The following is a 26,409-nucleotide window of genomic DNA, read 5'->3' on the forward strand; positions in this document are numbered from 1 at the left end:
GTTGCCCTATATTCAACTATCCCATATGAACCAAACCTTCCTAGAGGTTTGGAATAGTTTAGTAACCTTATTTTCACTATTTTTGCTTTCCATCGAATGGGCACAGTAAAAATCCTGACTAGGAATCATTCATAGAGTAACAAAATCGATACAAATAGCTTCCAGCTAGGATGGGAAGCAAAAGTGCCTACATTTAGTCAGTCTCATATTTCTCGCTTGTGCAAAAGCAGGAGGTAGCAGAAATTACTCTAGGATTTTGATTTCCATCCCCCCGAATAGAACCAAGAGGTTTGGCCCATTCGGAGAAGCTTCCTTACTTTTGGGTGCTTAGTGAAAACCAACCTGACCTCACATCCTTTTGCTGTTTGACCATTACTTCTTATAAGTGATGTTTTAATTTTCCTACCCAGCTGGTATCGGAGATAAGAGACTAAATCCACTAGACATTAGAACACTGAAGAGTTCTGTCATGTGTTACTTTGATCTTATGCTCAAAGTCTTTCTCTTCTTCTTCCCGACTGATCTCAGATATAATGCAAAATAATCTGTGAGCCAAAAAGAGTGAGCAATTTAAACTGATGTTTTGAAGCTCAGTCCCAGTTCTCTTACCCCTGTTCTTCCTTTTCTAGCATCTTGGGATGTGTCTTCACAGCAGAGTTAACTTGGGCTCTTGGGGTGTCACCCCTAATCCCCCTCCGATCCACACACAAAAACATCTCATCTGAGTTTGATGGTTCTTTAAACCCAAGCTTGCTGGCCTGGCTGAATAAGCTAGAGCTAGGGAGTGAGCCACTTTCATTTGGGCTGGTAATCCATCCACTTGGCAGTGAGAACTCAGGCTAAACCATGGAAGTGTTGATTTGTCCTCCAATGCCTTCCCACAATTCCCCCTGTGTGCCCAGAAAGACAGTCAAATTCTCCCACACTTTCGCTAGGAAAGAATCATAGAGCAGTTCCGCTTACTGCGGTACAAAGAATCATGGGATATGCCCCCAGTTGTCCTAGTGACACATGTTGGCCTAGCCTAGCTACCTTGCTATAAGCACTACAGTTCTGTGTCTCCACTGGAATTTTACAGCAGGATAGCTAACGAGTGTTAGTTATCCTGCTGTCAGTCCTCCCCCCCAAACTGTTTTGCAGTGAGGATATAGCTATAGACTAATTGAAGTAGTTGACAATGACAGCTGTGGATAACTAGTTGTTGGCAATCCATGATCCACCTCTCCCTCTTGTTCTCTTTTAAGGATTTATTTCACTCTTAATAATGCAAATCCTGCAACCCATCCCCACCTGCTAGGGACACATACCACTCAAAAGACAATGGAGCTGGTGCAGTCTGGCAGCATGGTGAGAGAAAGCCTGTACAGATGTAAGGCATCCACAGCCTTTGCAGGCTGCAGAGGTGTGCTCTTCCAGAAGCTCCATCAGTTCATCTACAGTAGCATATGCCCAGGGTGCTGGAAATAAGGGATGGGCAGAAGTGTGAACAATGCATCCTTAATTATGCAGATCCTTGGGCAAATTCCCTCTCCTCTACACAGCAGTGTCGTGGCACAGCTTTCTGCAGCGTTTGGGCCTCAGTCTCTGCTGAGCCCTCTCTTATAAAGATATCTGTGCGCCTCTCAGTATGTGCATGTCAGCTCCCAATAGCATCAACAGGAGGTGGGCATATACTGAGGAGAAACTAGACTTTAATTTTTCTCTTGGATTAATACAGAATCAGTAAACTCCCAAGTCTCATTATCTTACAAATCTTCTGAAACAGACACAAAGCAGCAGAACCCTAGGGTGAATAGAGAAGGCTGTAGAAAGTAAAACGGATGTATCTGCTGGTTGGTCAGTAACAACACAGTAGGAGTTCAGCAGGATCTGCCTTTTCTTAGTCCAAATCTTTCCTTCCAGACAAGGCTCTTTCTGATCACTCATGTCAACAATGAAATCCTGCTGGTGTAGCCATCCACCAGAGGGAGCCATTGATTGAGAGACTGGGGACCACAGCTGCAGCTTGCCAAGAGACTAGGGCTGAGACCCGTATGTTCACAGGCTTCCAAAATAAAAAAGCTGAAGACACGCAGCCATAATAGTTGTTTACAGCTTCCTTACTACAAGGAGAGAAATTGCTTGTTGGCTGAGTTCAATAAAATACCAAAGCAGTCACAGAGCCATTCAAGAGAAACAGTTGGCTTGGGTCTCTGTTCTGTTCAAATCATTAGTTTCCAGGGGCCGCAGCTCCATATTGTTGATAGAGTGAGCTGGAGAACAGTCCTGGGGTGTATTTTAGGACTCCACAGTTCACATCTATCATGTGGGAACCTACCCCCAATGAATCTGTTCGTGTCCCCTGGAACTACCCAGGTTGCACTAGGTAGTTTTCCCAGTGACCCTGGAAAAAATTAAAATTAAAGGGCCAGGTCCTCATCTTGTGTAAATCTATATAATCGGATTTACCTGAGCTAAGGTAACTGAGGCCACTCTGACAGCAAAGGTAAAAGTGGCACCTTTTCACTTGCCATATTTATTTTGCTTGTATAATCAAAAATCACACCTGCTTGGCTTAGTTACAAAGGCACGTTTTTACTACTTCTTACTCCTGCTAGCCATTCTGAGCCAACACAGCTTTGGGAGAGTGAGCTAGAGTCTATTTTGGCTTGTGCATTATCAACAGATGTGTTAACCTAAGGCTTAGTCTACACTACCAAGTTTTGTTGGCATATCTATTGCTGCTGGGGCTTGTTCGAGGGACAGGCGAACAGGGCAGTTGCCTTTGGAGACAACTTCCAGGGAGTGCTAGACGCCTGTACTACTTGAGTCCCCACCCCCCTTCTGTTGAATAGCTGATTGTGTGGGGTTTTTTGTTTTTGTTTTTGCTCAGCTGCTGAAGGGATGTGTGTGTGAGGAGGGAGGGCACGCTGAAAATGCTTTGTGCCCTGGCCAGCAGGATGGCTAGGGGCTAGGGCCACTCCTGATGTCATTTAGGAGTGTAAAATAGCTATGCCAGCAAACCCTACAGTGTAAATGCAACGAGCTGACCGAAGAGTACTTCTGTCGACTTAGCTAATGTCATTCAGAGAGGTGGTTTAGCTATGCTTGCAGAACTCCTTATGTCAGCTTATGCTGTGTCTGCACTAGGGGGCTCTGCCAGCATAGCAGGAGTGGCAACGGCTCAAATTCCAGTTGCAAAGCAACCTGTGCAGTCTCCTGATCTTCAAATCCAGCCACCAGTTACCCTTGTGCTCTCTCACTAAAAGCAGTAGGGTTCCACATGTGTAATGGATGGCACTATTTGGCCTGCATATGTTTACTAGTGATGATCCATGTACCAGAAAGAACCCAGATTGACTGCAAAAGTTTAGGCAGGGTGTGCAGGACTAGCAGTTAGGAAACAAAAACTGTTTTACTTACTAACTGGCAAGTGTGATATAGAATTATTTAGACACAATGTACGAGTAATTCCATGATGAGGTTCTTTGGTTTGTTTTTTTGTTTTGACAAAGTTACTTTTCACAGTGGAATTGCACTTTAGAATCTTAATGAATCAGATCTTCAGCATTATTCTTCTGGAACAACTGCTTAGGGTGACGATATGACCTCTCATTTTGGCGGGAACAGTCCCTTTTTTAAGCCCTGTCCCATATGTCCCAACTTTTTTGGCAAAAGTGGTCATTTGTCCTGTTTGCTCTCGCCAGCTTGATCAGTGGGATGCAGAGGAACGTGCGTGGGGACGAGCAGTGATGCTAGCTCCATGCAGGGGGAGGCAGGGCTCACAAAGGGCTCGGGAGAGCAGCAACGCCAACCCTGCATTGGGGAGAGGGCTCAGGCCACCCCCGCATGCGGGAGGGGAGGGGATGGCTTGAGTGAGCAGCTGGGCCATCCCCACATGGGGGGAGGGGGAAGGCTTGTGCTAGCCTTGCACTGTGTCTCATTTTCCCTTTGGGAAATATGGTCACCCTATAACTGCTTTATAGATAATCTACCAGGGTATGAGATAGGGAGAAATGGCAGAGATAACTGGTATCGTCATCCTAAAGAATCAGTTTTAATCTATGGGTGACAGTTTAAATGAGGCATAGCCAGATAGGTCACATGCAAACTAAGTTTTGAGTCTGTTGATGTTTTCCCAAAACATAAAAGTGTCAGTAAATTGGAACAGTTCATCAGCAGTTGACAGACTAAACAGGAGAAGTTCTGGCTGCAATAGCGGGTGATGTTGTAGGTCAGGACTAAAATGCACTGTTGAGCCTCAGGACTGGAATAAGGGTTGTTGCAGGTCAGGATGAAATTGTATTGGCAGAGCTGTGTTGGGGCAACTTGCACGTTGCCTTACTGTGACAAAGAGCACAACATTTGAGTGTATTGCTAATAATGCTGGAGATGTTTCTAACATGATCATCAAGTGTTTGAAAACCAAATTTTGCCAAGTCTTTATTTTGACTCAGGTGGATAAACTGAACTTGGAACTTCCTTTAGCTTTACTAAATAGAAACATATCACTGATAATTTGTCTCACATAATGGGACCCAGGGTGGCAGACATGGCAAGACAAAGGGAAATCAAAGGACAGAGGAGAATGTAACCCTAATGGTCCAATTTCACCCTGCATTAAGATTGCTTGGTGGTGTAGCCCGAAAGCCAGAGTAGCCAGAAAAAGATCACCCAATTTTAGCGTGGTTCCTATACTACCTCCTCCTGCTAGAGCATGGCTGGGGGTTCCCTGTGTCAAGCCTTGCTGTCATAACAGTCTTTTTGGGGCCCTTGGTAGCCAAGGCCATTTACAGCAGCCTTCAGGCTACTCTAACTTACAGTGGGGGACTGGTTGGTGCACAACCAGCCCAGAATCAGGGAAGTCCAAAGGCTGATTTAAAACACACACTCCTTCTTGGGCATGACAGAGGCTGGGGATCAATAAAATATAATCTCATCATACAGTCAGAAAAACTACAAATGGAAAAGGCCTATTAGTTCATCTTGTCCATCTCCCTTCCAGAGCAGGATTGTTTCCTACAGTATAATGTCTGGTGCTTTGCCTGTAATTCCATGCAAGATGGATGAAGTTTGATATGTACAGTGAATCAGAAGAACTGTTGTGTTTATTGACTTCCAAACTGCAACATACTGGTTATTGATCAACCTAATACTGACACATCTGGTAGTGTCTGTGGAATCCTGGTTAGTGGTTGTACAAACTGGATGGCAACTCAGCCTCACACAGATCACATACATTGAATCATCATTCAAACACAGGCCTACACTTACATGCAGTTGTCCAATGTTTGTAATCTGATTTCCTTCCCCTCACTCCCCAAGTAGGTCTGGTTTGGGGTCCTCTGGCCAAAATCAATCAAGTGCTTATATTTGTTTTTTACTGTGCATTCTTACAAATTTTTAGTTGGAGAGTAAAAAGAAGGTAAGAAATTATTCTCATAAACAAGAACAACAGGATTGCTACAGGCAGTGTTAGCCTTAACAGTCTAGGCTCCCCTAGCTAGGTTAATCTTGGGATATCCCATCCCCCACTCAAATCTCTCTCCATCCTTTCAGATGTAGGTAATGATAATTTATTATCCCCATTTTACAGACAGGAAAACTGATGCACACAGAAGATAAGTGACTTACACAAAGTGATCGCACAGCTAAATAGCAGGAGAACATGCAACAGAACTCAGGAGGTTCTAGATTCACTTCATAAGGCTAACTCCTTGACTGCAAAAATTCAAAGAGAAACCAGAGCCTGAAATAAATTTATGCAACTAGGTAGGTAGATGATTTACTATATGTATGAACTGGTTGCCTCATGTCTTTCACTATTTCTATATGCTCTCAGTAAAGTTATCCAATTTTTTTTGATAAAGCGAGGAAAGCCTGATGTTCAATTATTGCAGGCCTTTAATAACCCTCAAATTAAAAATAATATTGTACAGTTATCCTCAGAAAAGGCAGGCACTGGACTCCCAGCTATTACTGAGAGGCTTGGAATAATGGAGAACAGGATTTTTGCGAGATTCAGATGGAAAAAGAGACTGTCCAAATTAAGTCTTCCTATTCTCCTCCAGAGGCCAAGACTGGGAAACACAGTTACGCCCTGATCCTGTCATGAACAGCATGTGGCTGAACAGGAATTGGTCTCTGTTCAGATGCAGCAGTCCACCTACTTGCTGTCAGTTGCAGGATTGGGGGACCTTAAACACACCCTTCATTTTGGCAACACTGGAGAGATGGACTTGACTAATTGGGAATATCGAATAAGGCAACATCATTTACTCTAATTACTGAATTTACATTTTTTGCTTCAGAGGGTTTAAATAATTTGGAAAGCAGCACAAATTGTTACAGAACCTGCTTTGAGGATGGAAAAATTTTTTACATAAGATCATAACAGAAATGGAAAAACTTCATAATTACCCTTTCCATTTTTTCAGTTATGGAGATTTGCCAATAAATAAATAAATAAAAAAAAGATTAATTGACTTAGAGACAATTTCATTCCTGGATTCTCAATGGAACAGGATTATAGATGGAATATATAAAAATTTACACAATTTGAATAAAATTAACAAAATAATGTATACAGACAGAGGAGGGAAAAGCTTTTGATTTCCATTTGGAAGAGGAAGAATGGAATGAGATTCTATGATATACCAGCAGTAGGACCCCACTTACAGCTCAACATAAATTGTTATATAGATTCAGTTGTACAGGCTATTGTCTATGAGATGACACAAGTGGTGCTGGAGAAACTCCAATGGAGAATGGTCCTTAGAACAAACCAGGATTATCTCTTTACAGGATCAAGGGTGAGCAGTCCTGGATGTGTTCCACTGAAATAAACGGGATTTTGCACAGGCATAGGGATCTGGATAGGTGGATCACTTTGCAGGATCATGGTCCTTATTTGGTATTGCACCAAAATACAGAATTATTGGAAGAAAAATTACCAAAAATACCATTGAATAAGAAATACTGAGTTCTCTCTACAGGTGGAAGTCTCAGAATTTGATGATATTGAAACAGTTTTATGCAGAGCCACAAAGGGGCAGATTTTCTCCTGTGCCCAACATCTCCCTGGTACTAGAGAGTGGGGAGGAGAGGCTATCAGGGAGTTTTGTTAAAACACTTCACAAAAAAGGGACAGAAAATGAAGGCCTGGTTAATGCACAAACTGAATGGACCTCAGGAAAAGGGAAGCAAAACTGTCAGTGTCACAAATGATTTTGGTCATCTTGGTAAGAAGGTTTAGGGCTTGTGGATTATTTTTATCTCCCAGTTCAGCTGTATTTCTGAAATGGCCAAATTCCTCCTACTGTTTCTCCAGTGAATTCAGTTCCTCAAGGAGGGTTTGGCCTACATTGCACCGTCTCTGATTCACTTAGCAGAAGTCTAGAATTGCCTTTTAAACAGGACTGTCTTTTGCTTGATTCATTTTTTTAACTGCTACAGTCAGCCCTGATACTTGCTTCTCTTCTGTGCCCATAGTAAGTAACAGTTGAATGAAACAAGTATGTGATCAATTGCCCTTTCTTTTATAAAATCTACAGTTCAACAAGAACAAAAAACCAGTTTTAGTTCCTATGAACAATAGACTATTAGTCCCCACCCCTACACACATTTTATTATCTTTAGTTATTAAAAAGCCCTCAACCATGGGCTAAAAGGTAACTTTTTCCATTGCCCTGCTACATCGTTTTATTTTTTTAATTAAATCTTGCAAATTTGCCTGTATCCTTTAAGTCAAAAGGCAACATGCTCTGCCCAGGAAAATTTAAGGCAAGCAGCAGATTTTTTCTTGCCTTCTTTGCAGATGGGAGATTGAATGACTTTGGCATTTAAAGATCTAGCTCAGGTTCACAAAAGGCAATGAAACAGAGAAAACAAAATTAGGAATATCTGCACTGAAGACCAACAGGGAAGCATTTGCTCAGCAGTACTGGGTTGAATATGGGCACCTGATATATAAAAAGATAATTAAGATCTGAGTGCTAGCTGTATTCTGTTTCCCGAGAGTTAATAATGCTTTCTGGCTTCTTCTAGAAAGTCTATGATCTCACCAGCATGGCACAGCAGTAGTTCCACAGATTTATAAAGCAGAGCGAAGAAGGATTCTAGCTTCAAGTGTTGAGGCCGATTCTGCTTTCGTATATGCCAATAACCTCAGGAGAGGGGAATTTGGCCTTATGTGTCTACTTTGACAATGTTTTCTGACACTTGCCTAGTCAGATGCTTTACCTCCTCCTTACACTGCCTCCATTAATGTGGGATAACGACTGGCATGGCCATGTGTGAACTCTCTTGAAATATTTAATGTGGGAAGTGATCAGCAGTTGTGATTATTCTAAAAATATAATCCAAGTACCAGAATGATAAATAGCAGGGTGCTATGTGTTGAGATCTATTCCTATTCTGTTCTGTACAATCCTCCTTAGGCTTGTTGTTAAGTGTGGCAGCTGCCATTCAGTATTAAAAATGAAGTGTGATGGGAGAGGGGTGGATAGGTGAGGAATGGGGGATTTTCCATGCTTTTAGTGGAATTTGTCCACCTTTTAAATGTGCAGCTTAGAGCAGCCTTCTGCCCTGCCTAAATGATGCTGAGGGCAGTTTTGATCCCTGCAGCATCCCACAGTGGGAGGACATAAAGTTGGCATAAAGGTACTGTGCTGTGCCTCCTGGGAGTGCAGCACAAAATCTGACCATGTATCTTTAAGAAATGTTGGATGCAGAAATAGGAGCACGTGGCATTCTGGTGACTGACTTCATGAAGACTAGAGACCTCACGTGAGAGATCATATCTGCTGAATGGCCTGTGAGATGCAAGACAAAACAAGTATAATTCTGATTGTGCTTCCTTTGAACTTTGCCATGACTTCAGTAGAAGGAGGATCTGGCCCTTTGTGTTCAGCTGCTGGGAGGGGAAGGGAACGATGCACCAAGGACTCCAATATCACTGCTTTTTGTCACTTTCATATCTTGACTACACAGCACAGTATTTTGTGTCACTCAATGTGTTCTGAGTATACAGCATGGTGTTGATGATGAGTAACCTGCAGTTGTTGATCTTTGTGCCCTATGGTATCTTCTGTAACAATGGAATGATTCTACTCAATAAGGCTCCCTGGGTGAACACATGATTTGCCAATGAAATAATCAATCAGTTTAAAAAAAAAAAAGAGAGAAATTTATGCAGCCACCTGAAGGCAAAAAAGTGGGTAAACTGTAGCCTATAATTCTCTCTTTGTTTACTATGGAAAATGAAATGTGAGTAATGATGGCTACAAGTGTTACTGCTAAACAGAACCAGGATCACAGATATGCACAAAAGAGAGAGAGAGAGAGAGAGAGTCTGGAGTCTAGTATACAACAATTCCATAGTACCTTTTGCATAGTAGGCAGAAGAGAGATCCCCCTTGATTTAGTCTTTAACAAGCTGCCATCTCCAACAGTCCTCTTGTTCATCTCGGGATGAGGTCTGGGTCTCTGGTAGCATTCCCACTAGGGAAGATACCAAACCTGTAAGCTATTCTGAAATTTAAGCTTAATTACAGAAAAGAAAGACCAATTATCTGAATGTGGCAGGGCAAAACCCTAGAGGAAATTCTGTTTCCAGCCACATAAAGCTAGTGTTTGGCTGTAGTCCTGAATTATATCCCCTTCTGTACCTTTGCCAAACAGTCTCTGACTCAATTCTCCAAATACTGTCAATGTTCTAATATAATACTGCATTTCAATACCCACACCTCTTCACGATACAGTGCCATCTTTGGCATGTTTTCAATAGCTTCCCTAAACTCACATCAGAATTCACTTTGATAAGTTTCAGTAGCTTGCTGAGAGGAAGATAATCCATCCTTTATCACTGTGGATTGAGTCCAGCCTTTGGAAAAAGTACAACTCCATATTCACCCAATGAAAAATAAAGTTAACATTAAAACTGCCACTGCTGACAAACTCTTTTGGGTCACAGTTTTGTTTACTGGAATAAATAACTTAGGAGTGTAAAGCTTGTTGATATTGCAAAAGCTATTGTATTTGAGACAGTCTCTCTACAACATCCTGTTTCTTAAGCACTGTACCTCTTCTCTTTGGTTAGATGGTCATTTATGCTAGAGAAAAATCACAAAGGGTGACCTGCCAGATCAATATATGGAAGTGCCTACTTGTTTTAGGTCCAATGCAACATGATCTCCTTTATCCACTGCTGTAAAAGCGCTCTGAAGAGTCCTTTACCCATAAGTTTTACCTCTCCGTTTACAGACGTAACTAAACATTGTGAGCCAAATTCAGCCTTTAGCTACTCGAGTGCAACCAAAGGCAGTGCTAAAAGGAATACAAATAATCTCTTAACTCACAGGAAATTCATCCGGGGTTAATGAGAGCAGAGTCCCTCTGCACTATGGAATCTCCTTTAAGGAAGGGTTCCAAGAAAACCACATACACATAAACCCCACCAAAGCCAGATGGACCAGAGAGGATAGATGGGCATCCCCAGGGAAAATCCATGATCTGTGGGGTTTGAGAACTTAGAGGTGGGAAACCATTGCAAAATATTTTCCGCAGGAATTTGTTTGGAAATCATAAATGTGTGCACTCTGGCCTTCCTCAAACTTCTTTTCCACTTCCATTCCATGAACATTCCTGAAACTGAGTTTTAGTAGCTTGAATGTTTGCAAACAGTGCCTTTCATATGAGCATGCCTCATCATGCTCCTGGAGAGCGAATCTATTCAGGAAAGAGAAACAGTACCATGTAACATATGGGATATCAGAAATATATATTAGAATTGGAAAAGGTGCTAAGAAAGGCAATTAAAATGATTAGGGTTATGAAACAGCTTATACATGAGAGATTAGAAAAGACTGGGACTGTTCATCTTAGAAGAGAGTGGGGATATGATATAGGTCTATAAAAGCATGAACAGTATGGAGAAAGTGAACAGGGAAATGTTATTTACCATGTCACACAACACAAGAACTAGGTAGGGGGTCACCTAATGAAATGAATAGGCAGCCGGTTTAAACTAAACAAAAGGATGTACTTCTTCACACAGCAGTTGTGGAACTCGTTGCCTTGGAAAGTTGTGAAGACCAAATGTATGACTGGATTCAAAAAAGAATTAGATAAGTTCGTGAAGGACAAGTCCATCCGTGTCTACTAGCCAGGATGGGCAAGTACACAAGCCAGTGCTCTGGCTGTCCCTAGACCTCGAACTGCCAGAAGCTGGAACTGGAGGACAGAGGATGGATCACTCGATAATTCAGTGAAGTTTCTTCTCTTTTCCTATGAAGATCTGCAAATAGATTGTGATTTTTCTTAGGTTCATTGGTTATTCAAAATTATTCCATACAATTTTCAATAAGGGTGATTAACTCTGTGTTTTGCAAGTCAAAATTTGAGCTGTGTTGCTTAGTTGTGAATTGTCAGAACCTCAGAACAGTCTTTCTGGGTCAGACCAATTATCCATCTAGCCCAGTATCCTGTCTCTGACAGTGGCCAGCACCAGATGTTTCAGAGAGATTGAACAGAACAGGGAAATTATCTTCACACAGCCAAATTCATCCCTGGTGTTATTCCTAGGGTTCAGAGTAGCAGCAAGGTTAGTTTGTATCCGCAAAAAGAACAGGCGTACAGGCACTTTAGAGACTAACAAATTTATTTGAGCTCAAATACACAACTACTCCTGCTCTTTTTCCTAGGGTTGCCAACTTTCTGATTGCAGAAAACTGAACCTCGCCTTTGCCCCGCCCCTGCCCCACCCCATCTCCATGGCCCTGACCGTGCTGATTCCATCCCCCCCCCTTGCTCACTTTCACCAGGCTAGGGCAAGGGGATTGGGTACTGAAGAGGGTGAAGGCTCCGGCTGGGGGTCTGAGCTCTGGGATGGAGCTGGAGATGAGGGGTGTGGGGTGCAGGAGAAGGCTCTGGGCTGGGGGGTGGGGCCAAGGAGTTCAGAGTGTGGGAGGGGGCTTTGGGCTGGGGCAGGGGGTTGGGGTGCAGGAGGGGATGAGGGCTCCAGCTGGGGATGTGGGCTCGGGTGGGGCTAAGGATGAGAGGCTTGGGGTGCAGGAGGGGGCTCTGGGCTGGGGCTAAGGGGTTTGGAGTGCAGGGCAGGGTGCAGGCTCTGGGAGGGAGTTGGGTTCTGGGAAGGGGTTCATGGCTGGAACAGGGGATTGGGGTGAGGGAGGGAGTTTGGAGTGCTTACCTTAGGTGGCTTCCAGAAGTGGCTGGCATGTCTCTGCAGCCCCTAGGTGGAGGCATGGCCAGGCAGCTCTGCATGCTGCCTGACTTTCTGGGCGGGGGCAGCACGTAGAGTCTCCCTGGCCCCTGCATGTAGGGGCTGCAGAGACATGCTGGTCACTTCTGGGAATTGCGCAGAGCCAGAGCAGGCAGGGAGCCTGCCTTAGCTCTGCTGTGCTGCTAACCGGGCTTTTAATGGCCTGATCAGTGGTGTTGACTGGAGCTGCCAGGGTCTCTGTTTGACTGGGCATTCCAGTCAAAAACTGGGTGCCTGGCAACCCTAGCCATTCCACTGAATTGACTGTCATTGCACCTGTAATGAAGATGGCTCCTAAATACGCATTGTGTCATTGTTAGTACAGATCATGTTTCTTGCATTTGGTTAATTTCTGAAAGGAGTGTCTTTCAAAACGGTATTTCAGAAATGCATGTGGCTGCACTACCAGGATCAGCCAGGCAGAATCAATTAACTGGAGAATTTTGTTTCACAGCAAGAGCAGTCTTTGCAATGTGCTGTTCACTTGCAAAACTACAGAACCCAGCATGTCCTCAGGACTCAGAGCATTTTCTCTGAAATTGTTTCTGTAATCCCATCTAAGCACATCGTCTTGATGTCAGTATTTTTGGCAACTTGCTCCTGCTACCAGTGTTAAATTAGACATCTTTTGTGAGCAGCTACTTGACCATGCTTTACAGGAGTCTGAAGAGATGTCTGAAAATTACCCCCTCATTCTGTACTGCATAAATATGGCATCATAAAATGCTTCCTGAGTGTCTCCTGCACAAAATGTAACTGGTCCAATTACCCCAGACCTGACTGTTATATTGATGGGCATTTGGCTAGTGTATGTAGCAAAGCTTAGCTTTTGTTTATAAGATTCCCAAAGTATGGGCATGTACATTGAAAATGAGTTCAGAGGCATTTCACTGGAGAGTAACATACTGTAGCCAAAATTAATTCCAACCTTACCCCCATAGCAAAACAGGTAGCCAGACTGAATGTCAGAATGTGGAATGGCCATAGAAAACCACTTCAATTATTCAAAAAATGCAAACATAAAGACTCCTAGGAAAGATTAGCTTGACCTATACTTGAGACCAAATTAATCCCTGTTGTAACTCCACGGAAGTCAAGGATTAATAATGTGAAATGCAGGATTAATATAAAAATATCAGTCCCATATGAAGACTTTGCAGGTCTTTCCTAGGATGCAAATTGTGTGCAATGGTGATTTCATAGCACAAAGTGTGAATGAAGCCTTAAGAGAGAAAGGAAGGATTTGTGTTTGATGCTATGGTCTGAGCACAGAAATGGCTATCAAGGTCTAATCATGATCTGATACTGACTCTTTCTGTGACCATGGCCAAGTCACTTAGCTGCTCAGTCTTGGTTTCCCCATCTGTAAAATGGGAGTTATAGTGCTTATCTCACTGGATAATAAGACTCAATTAGTTAGGGTATATATGACAACCTTCCTCAGGCAAAACACCCATTGAAGGCAGTTTTGCAATTGACTTAAGTGTATGCAGGACTGGACCCTTAGACACACCTTTGCCAGATAAATAAGGTAGATTACAATTGTGGGCGTTCCCATCTGTTTTACTCAAGAAGGTCCTGGACTCTTGTCAGAGAAACTGGAAAATTATATGGTATTTCAACATTTCTCCTTTAATTAAATCACCTGTGACTCAGGATGCTTAGATTCATGCATAGCAAAAGCAGTGAGGAAGTAGGAAAATTCAGTCCTTCACCCACTTTTCAAAGGTGCATACAAAACCAAAACCCAACAACAAAAAACAAACCAAAACAAACAAAAACCTAAAGTTTTTTGCGTCTACACATTTCAACTCGGCTCATTCATCAGAAGAGTTGCTAATTTCACATTTGATGTAAACATTTCAGGAAATGTAGGATAGATACAAGCTTATTCTTCCTGAAGTAACTTCTCAGCCGACTCAATGTGGTTTTGCCTTACAGTACTAGGGACACACCTGGGAGAATGTCACTGTCCTTGAGTTTGCAAGGTATCATGAATATTGATTATGGAGGCAGCACTGGGTGAATGGTCATTACAGTGGTTCTCCAGTATCAAGGCTGATTATCTGAGAGAGCAAGAAGGCTACATGCTATAAATTTAAAATGAAACAAATGTAAAAACAGTTAGACACAATTTTTAAAATAAAGTACATAATGTGTGAAATTTGCTTCTGTAGAATATTAAGGCGAATAGCTTACTAAATTAAAAAAATGACACACAAACAAAAGCAAGATCTGCAGTGCCACTAAGGTAAGTTTATAAGGACTACCACCTTCTTTCTTCAGGGTGAATATGAACGCTAGAGGGGGGTCAAAAAGAAATCGTACAAACATAATGTGGGACAGTTAAGTGAATTATGGGCTTTTATATCTTCCTTTGAGCATCCAGTTTTCACTATTGTCGGAAACCAGAACTGAAATAATGATTGAGATCTTTAACTAAGAGACTTGTAGGAAAACATCTGTTATCTAACACACGGGTGGGCAAACTATGGCTGGATCAGGCCCGTGGCAGTGCCACCCTTGTGGTGCCATTGGCCCTGTGCCACTTCCAGAAGTGGCAGGCACTATGTCCCTGCAGCCCCGGGGGGGGGGGGCAAAGAGCCTGCACTGCCCTTGCCTGTGAGTACCGCCCCTGAAGCTCCCATTGGCCGGGAACAGGGAACAGCAGTCAATGGGAGCTTCGGGGGTTGTACCCAGTGGCAAGGGCAGTGCAGGGAGCCCTCTGCCCCCACGGATGTGGTGCTGTTCACTTCCCTCACTCCCTTCTGCACCTGAATCCCCTCATACCTCACACTCGCTCCTGCACCCTTCCTGCACCCCAGCCCACTGCCCTGACCCCCCTGCCACACTCCGCCCTGCCCTCACAGATCATGAGTCAGAACCTCAAAAACCATGAGACTGGCACAAGACTTTAACAACAATAACATATGGACTCCTGGCTCTGGCATCCAGGGTGTCTGGTTTTGAGCTGTTCTTTACCTAGGGCTGCCAACTTTGGTTGGCTGCATTCCTGGAGATTTCCTCACATGACATAATTTTTAATTACAGATTAATCCTTAATTCCTGTATCAGAGGGGTAGCCGTGTTAGTCTGGATCTGTAAAAGCAGCAAAGAATCCTGTGGCACTTTATAGACTAACAGACGTTTTGGAGCATGAGCTTTGGTAGGTGAATGAATGTCATCTGAGGAAGTGGGTATTCACCCACGAAAGCTCATGCTCCAAAACGTCTGTTAGTCTATAAGGTGCCACAGGACTCTCTGCTGCTTTAATTCCTGGAGACTCCAGGCCAATCCTGGAGGGTTGGCAGCCCCATCTCTACCATCTGGAGAGCTGGAGCCCCTGTTTAAAACGACCGCTGAGCCCATCACAGGATCCCTTAGACCAGCTCTGAAGTCATGGGCGCTGTTACCCCTCCCATCTATGAGCCCTTGTAGCCCTCGCTGTGTCTCCACCCAGACCTCTCCGGCCTGGCCGGGCTCCCCTCTAGGCCCTTTTGGCCTAAGCCCTACAGCTTGTGTCATAGGCCCCCAGCACCAACAGGTCTGGGCAAGTTGCCCTCTGCCAAGGGGGCGGCCTGGGCTTCCCGCGGGATTCGCGACGGAGTCTCGCGGTGTTTGAGCGAGAGTGGCGGGAGCGGGGCTGTGCAGATGGCGGAGGAGGAGGCCGCGTTGTGAGCCATGGTGGCTCCCGAGTGAGGAGCGGAGCGGGCAGGTCGGGCCGGGGCCATGGACCACATCACCACTCCGAAGGTACGAGAGCCGGCTCCGGCGGCAGCGTCCGCTCCTCGTCCGGGGACTCCGCTGATACGGGCCCTGTCAGTGCCAGCTGCCCCCTGGGTTCCCCAGTGCCCCCCAACCAGCTCCGCCCCCCTATCCCCCCCGGGTTCCCCAGTGCCCCCCAACCGCTCCGCACCCTATTTCCCCCCCACCCCAGTGCCCCCACCCAGCTCCGCCCCCGCCTCTGCCTTCCCCGCTCCCCTATTCCCCCCGCTTCCCCAGTGCCCCCAACCGCTCCGCACCCCATTTCCCCCCTACCCCAGTGCCCCCACCCAGCTCCTTCCCCGCCTCTGCCTTCCCCATTCCCCCCAGCTTCCCCAGTGCCCCCCAATCCAGCTTCTGTCCCCTTCCCTGCCCCCCGGCTTCCTCAGTGCCCCCCAACCAGCTCCGTCTCCACCTCTGCCTTCCCTGCTCCCCACTTCCCCGGCTTTCCCAGTGCCCCTACCCTAGCTCCGCCCCTCCATTCCCCCCAGATTTCCCAGTGCCCCTACCCCAGCTCCGCCCCCCCTTCCCCCTGGCCTTCCCAGTGTCTCCCAACCCAGCTCCACCCCTACCTCTGCCTTCCCTGCCCCTCACTTCCCCCAACCCAGCTACCGCCCCCCACCTCTGCCTTCCCTCCCATTCTCCCTGGCTTCTCCAGTGCCCCCCAACCCAGCTTTGACCCTACCTCTGCCTTCCCTGCCCTCCCACTCCCCCCGGCTACCCCAGTGACCCCCAACCCAGCTCTGCCCCCCACCTCTGCCTTCCCCGCTCCCCCATTCCCCATGGCTTCCCCAGTGCCCCCCAAGCAGCTCCGCCCTCTGCCTCTCCCTTCCCTGCCCCCCACCATTCCCCATGACTTCCCTAGTGCCTCCCAACACAGCTTCTGTCCCCTATCTCTGCCTTCCCCCCAGATCCCCAGGGCCCCCCAACCCAGCTCTGCCCCTACCTCTGCCTTTCCCCCCCATTCCCCTGGCTTCCCCAGTGCCCCCCAACCCAGCTTCCACCCTCTGCTTTCCCTGCCCCCCCCATTCCCTCTGGCTGCCCCAGTGCTCCCCAACCCAGCTTCCATCCCCTACTTCTGCTTTCCTGTGGGCCCCCTCCAATCCTGTTTGGCTTCCCACCCCCTGTTCCCTCCCTGTCATCAACCACCTTTTCCAGTGCCCCCCTCCATCGCATCTGGCTCTCCTCCTCCTTTTCTCCCTGTCTTCAATCACTTCCCCGGTTTCCCCAGTGCTCCTCCATCCCCTAGGGCTCTGCTGCTTCCCTCCCTGCCTTGGCTTCCCCAGTGCCCCCCATCCTGTCTGGCTCCCATCCCCTGGCTTTCGCCATGCTCTCCCTGCTTTTCAAATATATCTGTAACTGTTCTTCCCCTACAGCTTCCTCAGTGTCCCTGAAAATCTCTCATCCTCTCTTTAGCTTCCGAAACCCCATTTCCCAGCTTTCTAAAACCTCTCCCTGTTACTTCCCAGCCTCTGGTCCCTGAAACGCATTAAGCCATTTCCCCCCAACTCCAGCTAAGACAGCTTTTCCACTTCTCTTCTTCTCAGTTGCTTTTAGTCCCAGGTCTGATCATTTCTATCTTTGGGCCTGGATTATAGATTTGGGATTCTGAAGCTTCTGTTTTCTGACATGCCCCATTTTTCTTACCAGGGTTGTGACAGATACCTAGCAGCAACAGTGAAAATTCAATGTATTATCAGGTATCAGTCAAGATTCCCTGTTACTAGTGTAGTAAAAATAATAAAGATTGTATATTGTATATGATCTAAAGATCTGTATATGTCCTCTACTTCTGTGAATTCTGGTTTGCCAGTCAAAACTGTACCTGAGTACTACATTGATGGATGTCTCATGAATGCATAAAATAATGTGAAGGATTAACAGATCTTAAATTGCAATCTGGAGGGCTCATATTAGTAGGATGTGTGGGATTAAACCCCTGGTGTAAAGAACATGATTTTCTGTGTTACGGTTTTATTGTTTAATTATGAGGTTAGAGTATCTGTTCCCACATATGTAGCTTAAGAGCGAACTTGAACATGACTCTTATAATCTCTGCTTACTGCACTTTTCTGTTGTGATCTTTAAAATAAAACCCATAATGAAAGTTTTATTTGCACTAGATAATGGGATGCTGTGTCCCCACAGGTGTTTTTACTGATCTTTTAAGTGTATTTTATTGCTACTTTCAAGGTCTGAAGTTGCTTTGGTGAGAGTAGATGCCTTTAAAAATACTAATGAACATGTGATTCAAGGTGAGATGAAATGACTCACTCATTAAATTTTTAGTTTTTTAGGGATGAGTTGAGTATCCCTACCTAGGAGTTTTCCATTGGCTCTTGAGTTGTTTTGATGTGTTGGACAAACAGATGAGTTATAGTTGAGAGCTACCAAGTGTCTTGAATTCAGACAACTAGACTAACTAGTTTGATTTTGTTGTAGTCTCCAGTGTGTTTAAACAAGAACTTCTTTTCATTACATTAGAAGTTATGTTAGTGGCTTTGTTTGTGGACTGTCATGAGCATTGTGTATTTTTGCTTTAGAATTTTGGTTTTTGCTACTCATGACAAGTACTTATTATCCAATACAGTGTGTTACTTGTATGTCCACACTTGCCGTTTAAAGTGGAAAAAGTCCTGTGTTTTTTTTTTTTCCTTTGGTGCAAAAACCGTGGGAGCATCTACACTTGCCAATGACTTTTTGCGGTAGAACTCAGAAGTTTCTCTGCAGAAAGAAAACCACCTCCACGAGAAGCATGCAGCTCTTACCAGTGATGCTTTTGTGGTGATGTGCAAGTGAAGGCATGTTCTTCCTGTTTACAGAGCTTTTAGCCTCTGCAGGATATCCCAGTGCCTAGGTGACCACTCTGGCCAACAGCTCTGCTGCTAGGTAAACAAACATCCACCCCTCCCCCGTAAAGCCCCTCCAACACTGAAACTCCTCTTCCTGTTTTCTTGGCAATTGCTCATGTATAATCTGGCCAGGTGACATTGCCTGCTCAATCCCATGCTTGGAGCAATGATGAGCGACTGGAGCTGATTAGTGTTTGGGGAGAGGAGGCTGTGCAGGGACCTAAGGTGCCCCGCAATCTCCCTCCTTCCCACAAGACCTGTTCACAAAGTGGAGAGAGCTGCACCATGGGATAGCTGCCTGCAGTGTGCTGCTCATGGATGGAAGTGCTGCAAATGTAAACACACTCTGATGCCTGTGGAAGTGAGTGAGTACACAAACCAGTGCTTTTCTTTCGCTGGTTCACTATCATCGCTGAAACTGACAACACACAAACTTTGAGAGCTTACAGTGGTGCAGTTGTACTGATTCAACTGCTGTAGCTGCTCTGTGCTAACCGGGGAGAGCTCTCCTGTTGACATGCTCAATCTACCTCAATGAGCAGTGGTAGCTATGTTGGCAGGAGAACACCGTGCCGTGCACCTTACCACTTATCCTTGGGCGTCATAAGTTTTGCCAACATAAGTAGAAGTGTAAACATGGCCTTAGCTTGTCTACACAAGGATATTGACCAGCATACCTGTTGCAGACTAAGCTATTCTGCCATAACTCCCTGTATGGACACCTTATTTTGAAATGATATGTCTACACTAGCACTTCTGTCAGTAAAACTTTTGTCAGTCGGGTGTGGGAAGAAAAGCACACTCCTGACCGAGAAAAGCTTTTACCAATGAAAAGTGCCTGTGTGGACAAAATTACCGCTGCTTGTTGGGGTGGTTTTATTTCACTGGCAGGAGAGCTCTCTTCTGCCCGCAAAGAGCGGCTACATGGGAGACCTTACAGTGGCACAGCTGTGCTGCTGTGTTACGCAGTGTAGACGAAGCCTAAGATGAAAATTGAGTCACATTGGTGGGATGATGTGGGTGAGCTTGAACTGCTGTTTCCCATGTTGAAGTCATTGTGACTAAAACTTCAGACCTAGGCACAGTCAAATAGAGTTGTTTGGGAAATGTATTTTATTTTCCACAAAAAGAATCTAAGATAAACATTTTAATTTAAATCAAAAAATGTTCATGGAATTCTTTGGGTTTTGATTGAAAACAGAAAACACCAAAAAATAAGAAGGCATTACTTTTGACTAGCTCTACTTTCAGCCTGGTATGTTTTGCCAGGATTGATTCAAGCTTAAAACATAATTTTCTTCCAGTGTTCTGTGTTTTTTTTGCCTTCATGTAAAGAATGCATGTATTTGAACATCCTGACATTTGTTTAAGATGTCATACAAGTTTAGTATGGTAAACTACTTGATATAACAGTTGTGTATTTTCAGTCACTGACATGTGGCACTTCCCCACTATAACTGGTTGTCGAGGTGGAATTTTTCAAGGATACTGGTCCATGAAGTGGTTAGAGTAGGGTTTTTGAACATTTTAACTCTGCCATGTTCCAGAATGTGCAAATACTCCTCCACACCAATGGATGTGTGGCTGAAATCAGAGGATAACTTAATAAAACAAAATATAAATAACTTTCAAAATAGTGGGTAATCTTGCAAGTGCCTTGTTAAGTTTGCTTGGTAAGCATACCCTGCCAGCTGTTAATTCATTGCTGTGGCCCTTTCAGTAAAGTTAACAGTTTTGTTACTCTTTAGTTATAAAATGTATTTTTTAAACACTAGGTCTAGTATGTATTGAGAGGGATAATTAAATACACTTGCATTAGGCACTTTGTCAGTCCAATAAGGAATAGCTGTGTGGACATTAAAGGGCCACTGTGGTGCTTATTGCTATAGATTTAAAATATATAATGTTGAGATGAGGCTTATGTTCTAACCCTCCACTTCCAATTGCTTAGAATTTTCTTACGTTTCTTTTTGATCTGAAATGTTTTTTGCTTTCTCTCAATCCAACGGTGACTTTTTACTTTTGATTTTTATTGGAGTGAAGTGTGTGTGTGTGTGTGTGTGTGTGTGAGAGAGAGAGAGAGAGAGAGAGAGACTTCCTATATACATTCCAACTAATTTTTTGCACTATTTTTTGCTCATCTGCTAAAACAAAATTAACTACGTATCATCCTCATTGAAGAAGCCTGAAGAAAATCAATTCAATAATTTTAAACTTTAAACATAAGTTCATATTTTTCACAGCATCGTAACTTTCTGTTGACTCTACTAGTTGTCTTAGTGTGGCGTAGAAAAATGGGTGTTCATGTTTAAGAACTCTGCTGTATAGACAGTTACTAGTACTTTCTCCTTCTCTTTAAGAAACTACATACCAGGTAAACTAAGTACAAAAACCAACCTTAATGCAATGTTAGAATTGAGAAACCAGGCATCCAGAAGTATAGGAAATTCCAGAAGGCTGTTTCTACCACAGTGTTAACTTGGTCATGTTACACATGCAGCATTTTTTCCTTTCTGTATTTTCTTAAACCTTAAAATATCTCTGCAACCTTGCAAAATGGCAAACGTTTATGACCATCTCAGGCACAAAATCTACTTGTCTGTCTTTCACCAATTATTATATTGCTTGATAAAGAGAGAATTAAAACGTTAGTTGCCTGTCAAAAACTAATCATTTAGGGTGAGTAGACTCTCTTTCAAAGCTGTATTTTATTGATCTATAGCATAAAACATACAGAATGTGCAATGTGGCTGAGTTGATGTTGTAGGAGAAACCTTTACTGAAGCATCCTTTCTGAGCTGTGCATTGAACATTTATACATGCTGCACTTCAGATGTAAATTACAGACCTTTTAGCTATAAGTTGATTTGCTTTTCCTCCCTTTTTCATATTGCAGGTAGAAAATGTCAAACTACTAGATCGTTATACCAATAGGAAACCAGCAAATGGGACATTATACCTGACAGCTACCCATCTGATCTATGTGGATGCTTCCGCTGAAGTCCGAAAAGAAACCTGGGTATGTTGTAATGTGTGGAACTTGTAAAAATATAAATTTAAATGTCTGATTCTGGTTGTGTGTAATTGTGGTTCCATTAATTCGGAGGTCATAATAATAAACTTTTATAGCACTTTACATGAAAGTGTCTTACAAAAATAGAGTTCTTATCCTTTAGACAGTGTTGGATTCAGGAACAGAACCCAGCTTGCTTGACTTTTATCTCAAAGTTCAATACACTAGACCACAATATTTTAATTTACAGCATTTGGATGTATGAAGAGTTGAAGGCAGCAATACCTTGGTCTGAGGGCAAGGCTACATTACCGTGCTACAGCTGTGCCAATGGAGTGTATCTGGTGAAGATGTGCTTTATGGTGTAGCAGACTTGCCCTATGTATCTGCAGAACTTTTAAATCTCCAGGAACTTGTTTCTTGTGTCTGCTAGTGTATCTGTTTTCACTTGAGAATAAGATTCAGTATCTTGTGGGTCATCTTTTTTTTTTTTTAAATGACTGCTATTCAGTGGCTGCTCTATCATTTCCATCCTAGTTAATGTTGGCATTAAGCAATGCAAGTGTGTGTCCATGTTTTTCCCCCAAACGTAGGTACTTTCCAACACCAAAAATAGACTGATCAATAGCTATTATAATTGAAAAGCTCTCATTTTCCTTTGTGCAGTTTGACCATTCAATGGAAAGAATTTTTTTTGTTGCCCACCCCTTAATTAAATAACCCAACTTGAGGGGCTATTTTTCATGTTTGCTAGGTAATTTGTCACTAAATAGCAAAGAAGGAGGTTGTGGTGTTGGACTAGGTGTTGTAAGGAAATGTTTAGATAAGCAGAAACTTCTCACAAATATTATTGCAGAATCATTCATATCTGGTTGTTATTCTCACTTGTCAGCTGGTGCAGAAAGATTGTCTCCCTTCCTGTTTTTCAGATTCTACATCATCATATAGCTTCTGTGGAGAAGTTGCCTCTGACCACATCTGGATGTCCCTTACTTATTCGCTGCAAGAACTTCCGTGTGGCACACCTTGTCATTGGACATGAGCGGGATTGCCATGAAGTGTATACATCCTTGCTTAAACTTTCACAGCCAGGTACTCAGGAGTGAGTCTGTTTTGAAATCTAAATGCAACTAATTGGCAAGTATGTTTGTGCAATGGGGAAAACCCTGGTTATCAGGCTGTTGGCTTTCCTCAATCGGCACAGGAAGGAAGGATTTGATATCTTAAGCCATTTCCACCACTGTTGAGCTGCTGTTTACTTAGTGCACTGTTGAAGCACAAAATTCTGGCCCTCAGAAGAGGGCCGGTATCTCGTAAGCAAATGTAGTATTTACTAGAGCTGTCAACCTATTAAAAAGTTTAACCGTGCAATTAATAGGCATAAATAAAAATAGAATACCATTTATTTAAATGTATTTGGAGGTTTTCTACCTTTTCTAATATATTGATTTTAGTTACAACACAGAATAAAAAGTTTGCAGTGCTCACTTTATATTTATTTTTGATTACAAGTATTTGTAGAGTAAAAAACAAAATAAATAGTATTTTTCAATTCACCTAATAAAGAGATTGCACTACAGTATTTGTATCATGAAAGTTTAACTTACAAACATAGAATTATGTACCAAACAATGCATTAAAAAACAAAACGATCTAAAATTTGAGCCTGCAAGTCCACTCAGTCCTGCCTCTCATTCAGCCACTGGCTCAGACAAACAAGTTTGTTTACAAACAAAATTTTTACTGATAGAGGTGCGTGATCAAAAAAATTTGGAGACCACTGAATTAGAGGACTGCAATATGATAACCCTCATTTACTCTCCTGAGCTATTCAGTCTCTTTATTACAGCATTAGAGTTAAAATTTTGTAATCTGGCATATGATCATACACAAGTTTCTGGTGCTCTGTTAATGGCTATTCCTGTTCCTATAGCTATGAAATATTACAGATACTATGGTAACCATCACTTGCAGGAGATGGTTTCTATTGCCCTGTGGCTGCGTATGTAACTTACTCTAACTATTCTGTCCCATTCATGGATTCTCACAGTTTACTCTTGTCATTTAAGATTTCTGTTTGTATGCCTGCTTCATCTGGTTTGGCAGAGCAAATAATTATTCATTATTTGCTAGTATGTGATTGACAGTTGAGGGTTACCTGTTTGGCAAACTGAGTACTTTATCAGATCTGTCAGGACTCAATCTGTTTCAGGAGAGCTTGCTGTCCTGAGAATCAACTGAGTGAGTTATTGACAGGATTTGCATTTTTTTAAAAGAAGGAAGGAAATTGGAGGTGTGGTGTGGAGGGGATAGAGGAATTACCATTTGTCACACTCAGCCTGAAGCCCTTGTTGGGCTGACAGTAATACTCGGATCTATCAAGTTCTCCTTCAGGAAGGAGAGCACACTATTGAAATGGGAAGCTATAAGCTGATAAGAACTGTGTTGTGTGAACTCTTTGCAGAAGCTATCAGAGGGGTAGCCGTGTTAGTCTGGATCTGGCTACGTACAGACTACCCGCCGTATCGGTGGGTTAAAATCGATTGCTCGGGGATCGATATATCGCGTCTAGATTAGACGCGATATATCGATACCCGAGCGCGCTTATTTCGATTCTGGAACTCTATCAACCCCAACGGAGTTCCGGAATCGACAGGGAGAGCCGCGGACATTGATCCTGCGCAGTGTGGACGGGTGAGTAATCCGATCTTAGATATTCGACTTCAGCTACGTTATTCACGTAGCTGAAGTTGCGTATCTAAGTTCGATTTCCCCCCCGTAGTGTGGACCAGCCCTCTGTAAAAGCAGCAAAGAATCTTGTGGCACCTTACAGACTAACAGACGTTTTGGAGCATGAGCTTTCATGGGTGAATACATGACATGCATCTGACGAAGTGGGTGTTAAACCACGGAAGCTCATGCTCTAAAACGTCTTAGTCTGTTAGGTGCCACAGGATTCTTTGCTGCTTTTGCAGAAGCTCTAAGTTTTAGTTGCTCTCTGCTGTTTATGGATTAACTCTTCATGCATTGCTGGAAAAGGCCAATGTATTCTTAAAGGAACCTGTTAAAGCAATTTATTTTCTACTTAAGTCTAAAATTAAAACTTCTAAAGGTATTCATTTTAAAACACTTATTTTAGTGCTTACTTGGTTTTATGGTGGACGTTTGTATTTTGTTTAGCATCATGATACGGGGTACAGGTGCTATGTATGGACCTGATCTGGTTGGGTCCTGAGCAGAGGCAATTCCCAATGACTAAAATATGAATTTGAATGCATCTCAGGATCATATATGTATATATGAATGAACATTATATGTACAATTTTGGCCTTTAACATATTGCCCTTCATAAATATAGTCCTTGATCCAGAGAGGTGTTTAACTCATATTTTTGTCATTAGGCATTCTATCATATATCACGTAATGTGATTAGAAATGTTTTTCACTAACTTTCTTTTTTTTATTTAAACCATACCTCTGCTCTCTCAGTATGCCCTGAACAGCAACATTTTGCTAGTGCACAAGAAGCAGACTAGATACCTTTTTCAGGCTGAATAAAGTTCCACAAGTGAACAAACAGAAATGGTGAAAATTAAAATTGATACTTCAGATTGTGTAAGTTTTCATCTATGATGTTGTTGATAACAAAGGTAAAGAATCCGTAAAACATATATGATATCTTAAGTCAGAAGGTGGTAATTTAGACAATACCTTCTGATGGACAATGTTTACAAGTTTTTCATCTTCATGAGTTAATGTCAACGTGTATTCAGTCTCTAACAGCATGCATGCAAAAGTTTCCTCTAAATAGAATGGGGTAAAAGTACATAACAAACTACTAACAAAACTATTAGTATAACTGGTTGGTCATGTTATAAAAGTACAAATAACTTGCTGTATTTTTTTTCTTCAGTCCCCTGGTGTGGTATAAAACATATGTATGTTTCTAGGTCTTCCAATCATTCTTTACTGACTGCTTTAAATGTTTGGTATACTGATACACCAAAGAAACAGAAAAGGTTTGATTCTACTAGCTTTCATTTAGTTGTAATCTAACTGCGCAATGGTGATTTTCCCTGTGTGCCTGACCCCAGGGACAATCTTTAGGAGAAAGTGTTGAACATTTCACTTTCTTTTGCATGTGTATTACATTTTTTCTCTTGACTTAATTTTTAAATTTCCTCTCCCCAGTGAAACCTGAAGAACTTTATGCATTTTCTTATAACCCCAAAATGCCTAAAGATAGCCGTGAGATAGGATGGAAGCTGATTGATTTAAAAGTAGATTATCAGCGTATGGGAATTCCAAATGACTTCTGGGAAATAACGGATGCTAATAAAGACTATGAGGTAATTTATTGTACAAAGTAGCCACTCAGAACAACATCCTTTTAGTTGTACTAATGACATGGAACAGTCCTTCTACTGCTGCATAACTGATGCCTTGGGAGAAGTGAGCTCAGCCTATCTAAAGCATTATCTTCTTAATATGAAGCCAGAGATAGTGATACTGTAAAAGAGCAG

General features: G+C 43.1%; 1 protein-coding gene across 8 annotated transcripts in view; it reads left to right on the forward strand.

The window, feature by feature from the left end:
* The first annotated feature begins 15,532 nt into the window (after positions 1 to 15,532).
* MTMR8 (myotubularin related protein 8) overlaps positions 15,533 to 26,409 on the forward strand; it is a 164,475-nt gene continuing 153,598 nt past the window's right edge. For 3 of the 8 annotated variants that reach the window (XM_030576363.1, XM_030576365.1, XM_030576366.1), the window contains exons 1-4: positions 15,534 to 16,012; positions 21,770 to 21,892; positions 22,816 to 22,978; positions 26,078 to 26,235. In XM_030576363.1, coding sequence (XP_030432223.1) covers positions 15,989 to 16,012; positions 21,770 to 21,892; positions 22,816 to 22,978; positions 26,078 to 26,235 — 468 coding nt within the window. In that variant the 5' untranslated portion in view covers positions 15,534 to 15,988. Of the gene's footprint in view, positions 16,013 to 17,671; positions 17,722 to 21,769; positions 21,893 to 22,815; positions 22,989 to 26,077; positions 26,236 to 26,409 lie in introns of those variants that run through there. The other 5 variants (XM_030576360.1, XM_030576367.1, XM_030576361.1 and 2 more) reach the window with 5 other exon arrangements.

Source organism: Gopherus evgoodei, chromosome 9 (assembly GCF_007399415.2).
Source record: "Gopherus evgoodei ecotype Sinaloan lineage chromosome 9, rGopEvg1_v1.p, whole genome shotgun sequence".
Lineage (NCBI taxonomy): Eukaryota > Metazoa > Chordata > Testudines > Testudinidae > Gopherus > Gopherus evgoodei.